At 40.2% G+C, this 12,038-nt stretch overlaps 1 protein-coding gene across 1 annotated transcript in view; it reads left to right on the forward strand.

Annotated features, from left to right (window-relative positions):
* The window catches only part of LOC132893358 (sodium- and chloride-dependent creatine transporter 1-like), a 99,880-nt gene that overhangs the window by 74,593 nt on the left and 13,249 nt on the right, over positions 1-12,038 (forward strand). The window contains exons 8-11 of the mRNA XM_060932408.1: positions 4,089-4,201; positions 8,901-9,029; positions 9,232-9,334; positions 11,139-11,239. Of these exons, the coding sequence (XP_060788391.1) occupies positions 4,089-4,201; positions 8,901-9,029; positions 9,232-9,334; positions 11,139-11,239 (446 nt within the window). The remainder of the gene's footprint in view (positions 1-4,088; positions 4,202-8,900; positions 9,030-9,231; positions 9,335-11,138; positions 11,240-12,038) is intronic.

A 12,038-nucleotide genomic window follows, 5' to 3' on the forward strand; every position in this document is an offset into this window, starting at 1 on the left:
AGGTGTAATAAAATGCTAAAATTCTAATAAGTAAAAATACTAACCTGTGCAAAACAAACAACCACAAGTCATCTGTGCTCTGGTCTTATCTGACCTTGTTTACCAGGTTTAATTTTGCACCAAAACCCGGTAGCCTTCACTGTTTTCTTTTTCAATCTGAAAAGTGATCTCCTATGTAATATACTGCTCAGATACAAACATTTTTTTTTCTTTAACCTTTAATTTTGTGCTGGAAAACGAATGTTTGGAACTCTAAAATCTTTTGGTACTGACTCGATAATCTAGAAGTCATAAAATACAACCCCAGTTCCAAAAAACTTGGGATGCTGTCTAAACTGTAAATAAACACAGAATGCGATAATTTGCAAATCATGAAAACCCATTGTTCATTGAAAAAAGTTCATTGAAAAATAGTACAAAGACAACATATCAAATGTTGAAACTGAGAAATGTTATTGTTTTTTTTTTTAAATTTATGCCCGTTTTGAATTTGATGTCAGCAACACGTTTCAAAAAAGTTTGGACAGGGCATCAAAAGACTGGAAAATTTGTGTAATGTTAAAAAAAAAACTAATTTGGTTATTTGGCAACAGGTCGGTCACATGATTGGGTATAAAAAGAGCATCCCAGACAGGCGGAGTCTCTCAGAAGTAAAGATGGGGAGGGGTTCACTGCTCTGTGGAATACTGTGTGGGCAAACAGTGCAACAATTTAAGAATAACGTTCGTCAATGTAAAATTGCAAAGAATTTGGGGATCACATCATCTATGGTACATAATATCATTAAAAGATTCAGAGAATCTGGAGAAATCTCTGTATGCAAGAGACAAGGCTGAAAACTGACATTGGATGCCTGTGATCTTCAGGCCCTCAGGAGACACTGCATTAAACGTGTCTGTTGTGGAAATCACAGTATGGGCTCAGGAACACTTCAGAAAACCATCGTCTGTGAAAACAGTTCATTACTGCATCCACAAACGCAAGTTAAAACCAGATATAAACAATATCCAGAAACACTGCCGCCTTCTCTGGGCCCAAGCTCTTTTACGATGGACTGAGGTGAAGTGGAAAATTGTCCCGAGGTCTGACGAATCAGAACTAGAAATTCTTTTCAGAAATCATGGACACCACGTCCTCCAGGCTAAAGAGGAGAGGAACCATCCGGTTTGTTATCAGTGCACAGTTCAAAAGCCAGCGTCTGTAATGGTATGATGGTGCATTAGTGCACATGACATGGGTAGCTTGTACATCTGGGAAGGCATCATTAATGCTGAATGATATATCCACGTTTCAGAGCAATATGCTGCCATACAGACAAAATCTTTTTCAGGGAAGGCCTTCCTTCTTTCACCAAGACAATACCAAACCGCTTTCTGCACAGATTAAAACTGTATGACTCTGTAGTAAAAGAGTCCGGGTGCTAAACTGGCCTGCCTGCAGTCCAGACCTGTCTCCTATTTAAAACATTTGGCACATTATGAAGCGCAAAATACGACAAAGGAGACCCGAACAGTTGAGCAACTGAAATTGTATATCAGGCGAGAATGGGACAACATTGCTCTTTCAAAACTACAGCAATTGGTCTCCTCAGTTCCCAAACGTTTACAGAGTGTTGTTAAAAGTAGAGATGATGCAACACAGTGGTAAACATGCCTCTGTCCCAACTTTTTTTAAACGTGTTGCTGACATCAAATTCAAAATGAGCATAAATTTTTCGAAAAACAATAAAATTTCTCAGTTTCAACATTTGATATGTTGTCTTTGTACAATTTTCAATGAAATATCGGGTTTCCATGTTTTACAAATTATCGTCTTCTGTTTTTATTTACACTTTACACAGCGTCCCAACTTTTTTGGAATTGGGGTTGTAGAAATCTATAACAAAGTTTGTATTTTAAAAAAAAAGTGCCAAGACTTTTGCACAGTACTGTATGTTTATCCTGAGGATTTGCACTAACCATGCGTTGTTAGACCCAGAGAAGCATGTATGTTGGTAGCACCACAAATTATTCCTTCCAACAAAGAAGGAAAGGATAAATAACAGAGAATTAGAGCCTTAGTCGCAAATACAATGTATGGCCAAAAGTATATGGACATCTAATCATCATACCCATATATGCTTAATGAACATCACATTCCAGGTTTAGTTCCCTTTTGCTGTTATAATAAGCTCCACTCTTTTGCAAAGTTTTTCCACTAGATTTTGGGGCATGGCTGTGGGGATTTATGTTCATTCAGCCATAAGAGAATTAGTGATGTTGGGTGAGGAGTAATGTCTGAGGTGCGGTCAGTGTTCTAGTTCATCTCAAAGGTGTTCAGTGGGGTTTAGGTCAAGGATCTGTGCAGGACACTCAGGTTCTTCCACTCCAACTTTGGTCAACTGTGTCCTTATGGAGCGTGCTTTGTGCACAGGGGCATTTTCATGCTGGAACAGATTTGGCCCTATTAGTTCCAATGAAGGGAAATTGTAACGCTACAGAATAATACACAAATATTCTATATAATTGTGTGTTTTGTACCTCAACAGTTTGGGGATGAACCACATAACCACATAACCTTTGGCCATATAGTGTATTTTGACAAAAGAATTCCTGAAAGTTCATTGCACAAACATTCATTGAATGCCTCAACGACTAACCTTAGGCTAATTCCATTATAAGAAAGTTTTGAATAAACAGGTTCTCTGTTCTTTTCTCAGTACAACAAAATTTGCCCGAAACTACTGTTTATGTTCATCACATATTTACTACAGATGTTGAAAATAGAGATTAAAATAATAATATTTAAAAAAAAAAAAAAACGCTCAAGTTTTGCTTTAACAAAATGTTCAGGAAAGGTATTTATTTAGATCTAATAATTTTATTTGAATTAAATGAAAATTGAGATCAAGTGGCATGAAATTGGTGAACAATCATTTGCATTCTCCAAATGTAAAGAAGTTGTATAAACTGTTTAAATTTGTCTGACCTTAAACTAAAAATAATTGTGGACTTGGAGTGTTCAGTGGTAGGTAACTAGTGCAGTTAATCTGTTTTAATTGTCTCTGCTTATACCACAGCACCGTTTTATTCAGCTGTTAATTAATTTTCAGCAACAATATCGATTGCAAGTTTATATTTATGCTATTATTCAACTATGTTTTCATTTCTAGAGTTACAGCTAATTTGCAGGTGGTGGATGTGTCAAGTAATCTAAAACTAAAAATAAACAGATTAAAAAATGTGTCATTTATCAAAGATATGCTGAAGATTTCTGCAGAAGGAGTCTCCAGCATCGGTGCTTTGTAACGGTCAGTAAAGTCTTCAGGACGGAGTACTTCATGATTTATGGTTCTATGCAGCATCATAAGCTGATTTTTTTTGTTTTGTTTTGTTTTTGTCTTTTTAATTTCAAGGGCATGAAAAAAACAGAGGGAGTGGCTGTTTGTTTACAGCTACTATAATATCAGTGATAATAGACGCTAACTGCGAAAGTTGCACATCTTGAAATGTAACTAAAAAGTATGACGTTTTAACAATTAGGAAAAAAGAATTGCGAGCAAATTGCTGTGGTATAAGAAGAATAAAACTCTTTCGGGATGTAAATAAAGAAAATAATCAACTTCGAGGTGGTAAGAGCAAAACCGCTTTGCATCATGCAAAAAAAAAAAAAAAACCACCAACCCATCGTTGATTATTTTCCTGTAATTGCGCACAATTAAATGGTTCGTTCCTTCTTAAGAGTGGCGCTAAATTCAACACTGTTTAATACCCATGTGCTAACTCAAACACAACTCAAACAGCACCGTCCCTTTGCCAAAACCTAAACAAATTTATAGTAAAACACTGTTGTAACTAATGTGTCTGAATGTGAACACTGCTGTCGCTAGAGAGAACCTACTCAACCCAGAAAATGACACAAGAATAATTCTTTCACACACGTCATCACATCCAGATGCACCTTCATCTCTCTTTTCCTCTCAGTCTCTCTCCGTCTTGCTCTCTCTGTCTCTGTGACGTTGGTGTTGTGTGTTGGTGTGTTGGTGTGTATCATGGCCTGCCCCTGGTCTATTGTGATGAATGTGTCTTATGCTGCTCTCCTGCTTGCAGGACCGGGCCTGGCGTTCATCGCGTACCCCAAAGCCGTGTCGATGATGCCCGTGGCACCACTTTGGGCCGCACTCTTCTTCTTCATGCTGCTGACACTGGGGCTGGACAGTCAGGTCAGTAATTCAGGGTCACATGGTGAGATTTAACATTTACTATGAAGCTGTTGCTTCCTTAGAAATTTGTGTGTCTTTTAGCAATTTTCAGACTTAATAATATAACTGATGGGTTTAATCAGTATGTGATCATTCAAGGAAACACTGAAACCAAACTTGGTCCTGGATTAACTCCTATCCTGCCCATTTTAATGGACAGGTTCCCATATACCATATATTTTACAATATACAGTGTCTGAGCCACAAACATTTACAGTCCATTTTAACGCACCTGGATAATACATCTGGTCGATCAGCCAATCATGTGTCATTAACGCAAAGAATAAAATTATGCAGAGCTTCAGTGAATGCTCAAACATAAGAATGCCGAAAAACAAAAAAGCATTCAGCTTTGCGGGCACTTTGATGGGAGAAGTCAGACGAGAACAGCCAGACTGGTTCAAGCTGACAGGAAGGTTATGGAAACTCATACAGTGGTGATTGAAAGTTTGTGAACCCTTTAGAATTTTCTATATTTCTGCATAAATATGACCTAAAACATCATCAGATTTTCACACAAGTCCTAAAAGTAGATAAAGAGAACCCAGTTAAACAAATGAGACGAAAATATTATACATGGTCATTTTATTTATTGAGGAAAATGATCCAATATTACATGTATGTGAACCTCTAGGATTAGCAGTTAATTTGAAGGTGAAATTAGAGTCAGGTGTTTTCAATCAATGGGATGACAATCAGGTGTGAGTGGGCACCCTGTTTTATTTAAAGAACAGGGATCTATCAAAGTCTGATCTTCACAACACATGTTTGTGGAAGTGTATCATGGCACAAACAAAGGAGATTTCTGAGGACCTCAGAAAAAGCGTTGTTGATGCTCATCAGGCTGGAAAAGGTTACAAAACCATCTCTAAAGAGTTTGGATCCACAGACAGACAGATTGTGTACAAATGAAGGAAATTCAAGACCATTGTTACCCTCCCCAGGAGTGGTCGACCAACAAAGATCACTCCAAGAGCAAGGCGTGTAATAGTCGGCGAGGTCACAAAGGACCCCAGGGTAATGTCAAAGCAACTGAAGGCCTCTCTCACATTGGCTAATGTTAATGTTCATGAGTCCACCATCAGGAGAACGCTGAACAACAATGGTGTGCATGGCAGGGTTGCAAGGAGAAAGCCACTGCTCTCAAAAAGAACATTGCTGCTCATCTGCAGTTTGCTAAGGATCACATGGACAAGCCAGAAGGCTATTGGAAAAATGTTTTGTGGACGGATGAGACCAAAATAGAACTTTTTGGTTTAAATGAGAAGCGTTATGTTTGGAGAAAGGAAAACACTGCATTCCAGCATAAGAACCTTATCCCATCTGTGAAACATGGTGGTGGTAGTATTATGGTTTGGGCCTGTTTTGCTGCATCTGGGCCAGGATGGCTTGCCATCATTGATGGAACAATGAATTCTGAATTATACCAGTGAATTCTAAAGGAAAACGTCAGGACATCTGTCCATGAACTGAATCTCAAGAGAAGGTGGGTCATGCGGCAAGACAACGACCCGAAGCACACAAGTCGTTCTACCAAAGAATGGTTAAAGAAGAATAAAGCTAATGTTTTGGAATGGCCAAGTCAAAGTCCTGACCTTAATCCAATCGAAATGATGTGGAAGAACCTGAAGCGAGCAGTTCATGTGAGGAAACCCACCAACATCCCAGAGTTGAAGCTGTTCTGTATGGAGGAATGGGCTAAAATTCCTCCAAGCCGGTGTGCAGGACTGATCAACAGTTATTGGAAACATGTAGTTGCAGTTATTGCTGCACAAGGGGGTCACAGCAGATACTGAAAGCAAAGGTATACGTTTGTGGCACTCACAGATATGTAATATTGGATCATTTTCCTCAATAAATAAATGACCAGGTATAATATTTTTGTCTCATTTGTTTAACTGGGTTCTCTTTATCTCGACTTTTAGGACTTGTGTGAAAATCTGATGATGTTTTAGGTCATATTTATGCAGAAATATAGAAAATTCTAAAGGGTTCACAAACTTTCAAGCACCACTGTATAACCACTTTTTTCAACAGTGATGAGCAGAAAAGCATCTCCAAATGCACAGCATATCAAAACCTTAAGGCCAAATGGCCTACAATAGCAGACCACTGCAGTCCTGTCAGTGAAAATGAACTGCAACTCTTGATCTGTAGCTCTATGATTGTATACATTGTGCAGGTGATAACGTGGCCGGAGAGCGCATATACACTGTAAATGGTAAAAGTTAGTCCATGCTTAGGGATTGTAAATAAGACATTAAGAAATATATATATTTTTTCTCTTAGATGTGATAGCATTTCTGATAGTATCTGAACATGTGTCATTAACAGGATTAAACCAGTTCCTATAATCCTTGCTACACTTTAAATGAGACCGTCAATGATGGCGTAACTCACTGCAGCCCTGTCTAGTCCAGAAGGACCAATCTAAATTGGCCACCTTGCGCAATAAATGTTGCAAGCTATATGCACTATATACAAGCTATATATAGAAGCTATACACACCGTAGGAATACCGACCTATTTGCCAGAAAGAATCCAAAATGGTGAAGAATTGACCGAGAAGAAGCCATTTTTGTTGAACTGCTCATTAAGGCTTCATTAGTCCATAACTCCATTATTAATTGTAATGAAGCAAATCTGGGTAGAAGTTATATGCACCCTAGGTACCCTACCTTCATGCCAGAAAGAATCAAAATCAGTGAAGATTTGAGGGAGAAGAAGCGATTTGTGTGGAAACTGCTCGTTAAGGCTTAATTGCTCCATATCTGCATTATTAATTGCAATTATGCAAATTTGGGTAGAAGCTATATGCACCCCAGGCAGACCTACCTTCCTGCCAAAAAGAATAAAAATCAGTGAAGAATTAAGAGAGAAGAAGCGATTTGCGTGAGAGGTGGACGATGTTGGATGGATGACAGACAACACACGATGGCATAAGTTCATCACCTGTCAGCCAGATGAGTTCATAAAAGGGATGTTTTACAATCAGGGTATACTTTTTGGGTCCACAATAGTCCAAAAATCCAACCTCAGATGTTTGTGTTTCTCTGCTGCCCAAAATGACTTTTTGAAATGGAAATGAACTGCGTAGAATTTCAGAGCTACAGGTCATATACTGGGCGTGTTACTTGTGTTGAGAAGACAGCATATAGTGTATTTCTAAAACTGACCTACTTTCTTGTAGTCCACAAGAATAAGGGATACAAAGTGAAAAACTGTTGAAATGGATGTGATTTTATGTACAAATTTTCAAGTACATACTGTGCAGCGGTGTTCGTACACTGTGGTAACTGTAATAGCAACTGAAGTGGTGATGATCCTTGTGGTTTTCCAGAGAGGACACTTTTTGACAGACTCACATTTCAATCACATGTGAAGCTCCGCTGTAAATGTGTCACATCTGTTTCAAGTCCTGTTTTTTACTGTGCAACAACAGAGGATATATTCTGCTTCAAAAGAGACAAATATTTTCTTAAAACATCATTTACAACCTCATCATATGGTCAATGCGTTTCGGAGAGGACATTCTTGACAGATAAAGGATACCATCAGAGGCACTTAGTTTACCAAAAAAAATTTAACTTCCACTTGAATATCTTTCTAGCCCTGTGATGAGCTGGCGACTTGTCCAGGGTGTACCCCGCCTTTCGCCCGTAGTCAGCTGGGATAGGCTCCAGCTTGCCTGCGACCCTGTAGAACAGGATAAAGAGGCTAGAGATAATGAGTTGAGATGAGATGAATAGCTTTCTATTGCAAATGAAAGTATGTATACATCCCAAAGTAAAACCTCATTCTCATCTCATTATCTGTAGCCGCTTTATCCTTCTACAGGGTCGCTGGCAAGCTGGAGCCTATCCCAGCTGACTACGGGCGAAAGGCGGGGTACACCCTGGACAAGTCGCCAGGTCATCACAGGGCTTACACATAGACACAGACAACCATTCACACTCACATTCACACCTACGGTCAATTTAGAGTCACCAGTTAACCTAACCTGCATGTCTTTGAACTGTGGGAGAAACCGGAGCACCCGGAGGAAACCCACGCGGACACGGGGAGAACATGCAAACTCTGCACAGAAAGGCCCTCGCCGGCCCCGGGGCTCGAACCCAGGACCTTCTTGCTGTAAGGCGACAGCGCTAACCACTACACCACCATGCCGCCCAAAGTAAAACCTAGTTAGTGCTAAAAAATACAATTCTGAATTTAACCAGCAAAATCTAAGTGGAATAATAAAAGTAGAATTAAATGAAATGAACATAAGGTCAGAACTGAGCTCACATCTGACTCTTACAAACATATTTATAAGAGTTTATAAGAGACATTAGTGCTGTAGGTCGGGCTGGTGTGTCCCTGTAAAATAAGGTAGAAGAACTCCAGCATATTTTCCAGCATATACTGGACCTAGTAGCAGGAGTTAGCTGGTGTAATTCAAAAGGACAACCATGATTGTGAAACAGGCCAGAAAGCCTGACAGAACATTAATGGTGAATGCAGTACTGAGAATTTTCAGCAGTGTTTTGAATCTGTGATGTTATGCGCTTCAGTTATGAACCCAATGATGCCTCAAGTGCGAGGCATCACTCAGTGAGCCAGAGATAGCACCAGCAGTCAGAATCATGTGTAATTTGATGTGTTGCTTCTCCTCGTGTAGTTTGTTGGCGTGGAAGGCTTTATAACTGGCATCCTGGATCTGCTCCCTCAGAAGTTTTGCAAGCGAGAAATCACTGTGGCGATCTGCTGCACGTTTTGCTTTGTTATTGATCTCTCCATGGTTACACAGGTAAGTGGAGCAAATGTTTTAGCCAACATTCTTAGTTCCCATAGACTGTTACTGAAAGAAGAACACTGTGGATCATCTTCAGCAAATTATTATAATAATTTATCAAGGTATTTAATATGCATTTCATTAAAGCTGCACAAGAATTTATTATTATTATTGCAGGCTGTTACAGTAGACCCTCACTGTTCATTTGTGTGTGTAGGGAGGGATGTATGTCTTCCAGATTTTTGACTATTATTCAGCCAGTGGAATGACCCTGTTGTGGCAGGCATTCTGGGAATGCGTGGTTGTCGCCTGGGTTTATGGTAAGACTCACCAACACCACATATTCTGTAATGCTGTATAACACATCACTGTTTAACGCTCAGTAGTTTTCTATAACAGTAGCTCTGATAGTAGTTCTGGCTGCAGGATCCAAATTAATGTGCTCATTGTTATACATTTCCATAGTAACAGCTTAGACAGGGGCTTGTATGGTAGACGCTCCACATAAACGTGGAGTTTTAAATTGTGGACATGGTCCACAAGGTTTGGTGTGTGAAGATGTAAGGATTTTTGGAAAGGGGTCTGCAGTGTCTTCAGGACGGAGAACTTTGTGCTTCAGAGATTCTCGATAACATGACAAGATGCGTCTTAGGGCGTATTCACACCTACGTTGTTTGGTCCGGACCAAACGAACCAAATTTCCCTTGGTCCGGACCTTTTGGGTTGGTCTGAATACAAACCACCGAACTCTGGTCCGGACCAAACAAGCGGACCGAGACCGAGCTGCAAGGTCGGACTCGGTCCGGACCAAAGGAACCCTGGTGCGGACCTTTTGGAGGTGTGAAAGCAGACCGGACCTAATCTGACAGTTTTGCTTTTTTGTACCTCGGGAGCTTCCGTCGTTTGTCGAGCATTATGGGAAACAGAGTCTTGACACTCCACCGCAAAGTGCAAACACTGTTTCGGTTGTCAAGGGAACCTTACAACAGTCGTTCAGTCATTCAGACCAGTGGTAGGCTAGACTACAGAGTACAAAAAATGAGTAGGGGGCAAACGTGGGCCGAGGAAGAAACGCGTACCCTTGTGGATATATGGGCAGATGTCCACATATCTGAGCTTTTGGAGAGAACACACAAAAATGCCGACGTGTTTGCTGTATTCAGTGAGAAAATGAAGGAGTAGGGGTTCACGCGCTCCCCAGAACAATGTCGGCTAAAAGTGAAGAAACTCCGTCAGACCTACATTAAAATCAGCGACATTCTTTCAAAAAGTGGCGGTACTCGCGACACAAAAAAGAAATTCATCTATTCCGATGGATAAGGCGAATATCCCAACACATACCTCCTCCGTCTTGCGTGAAGAGCCAGAACTGTCACAACATGATGTGCGCTCATCAGCGCTATCCTCCGTAGCCGCCTTGCCCTTTGTCGTCGTCGTTGATAAATTACTTGTACAACAGCATAGTAATCGCACAATTGTGAAAACAATAAAAACTGGAAAAAACATATAGCTTTGATGACATTAAAAAGAATAACAGCACGGAAAGCCTCCATGACTACTTTTGAACTTGACGCTTTGTGCGCGTGTCGTCTCTGACCAATAGCTGAACGACCTCAGGGCGCGTGGCTTTGTTGACAGATTTTGGTCCGCTTACTAAAATGTACAGTGTGAAAGCGAACCGCACCAAAATGAAAAAATAAAAAAAACATTTGGTTCGGACCAAAGCAAGTGAACTATCGAACTATCCTGGTCTGAATACACCCTTACTAAGGTCGAGAGAGAAATAGATAAGTCTAACGCAGGAGCTAATTTGTTTTTAACACGTGTTTATATGTAACTGTCCAACCTATCATTCTTTACTTAATAAAACATCATAAGCATTGGCAAGCGGTGTAAGTGGATTAAAAGCACTGCAGGGTGGAAAATAATGAACTTCACGATAGATTTCACATCACACTGGCATCACACTGATTATTGTTCAATGACAGCACATCTTTTTTTTGTTCTATTTATTACATAATTATGAAGATCACACATTATCCACAATTTGTATAGTAAATTAAAGGCTATACAAGCTCATCTGAAGCCTGTGTATTAAAGTGTGTACCCTGTGTGTGTGTGCAGGTGCTGATAGGTTTATGGATGACATTGGCCGTATGATCGGTTACCGGCCTTTCCCTATGATGAAGTGGTGCTGGTCGTTTCTTACTCCATGTGTTTGCATGGTGAGAGAATCTGTTTTCTGCTTCTGAACTTACAGAAATACTGCAGTGGCTGGAAAATACAGTGCCGTAATTTTCCGTAGTGATGTTGTTGTCTTAGATGCGCAATCCTGAGATTGTCATACATCATTCAGCACCATAGGAGAATTCTGAAGATTCTATTCTCATAAAACTCTATGAAATATTGATTTAAAATGATTTTATTGATTTAAAAATGATTTTATTGCTTCTTCTACTTGTCACAGCCCAGAGGCCACGGGTGCTGACTAAACCCAATGAGCAGATACCAAACTACAGATGAGAACTGGGCATATCTGATGAGTAGGAATGTGAGGTGAACAGGCAGGAAGCAGGCGCAGCAGCACAGTCTGAAATATCCTGGCCAGTTCCAAGGGCGGCAGAGCAGACACAGTGTAACAGTCACAATAATCCCAGGGGAAATCCAAAAAGGGCCAACAAAAAATGATGCCGGAAAAACACAGAGTCCTGAGTCAAAGTCCCAGTCAAAAAAAATCCCAAAACTCAGCGGGCAAAAAATCATGATCCAAAACGTAATCCAAGTCAGGAAACCGGATAAGGACAGCAGAAGGGAAAAAAAAAAAAAAAACCTTGAACGTGAGCTTGACTAAATGTAGTAGCGAGTATTTATCCACGTCATGTAATTCTCTTCGTAGTGTTTATATAGAGTGGGTAACAGCAAATGCATAGCAGATGTGCTAGCGCAGCACAGGGAAGACGCAAAGTGGAGCGCAAAGGCGCAGGTCAGGATTTGGAAGTTCCGGGCTGGATCGTGACAGTACCT

This window comes from Neoarius graeffei, chromosome 10, assembly GCF_027579695.1.
Source record: "Neoarius graeffei isolate fNeoGra1 chromosome 10, fNeoGra1.pri, whole genome shotgun sequence".
Classification (NCBI taxonomy): Eukaryota; Metazoa; Chordata; class Actinopteri; order Siluriformes; family Ariidae; genus Neoarius; species Neoarius graeffei.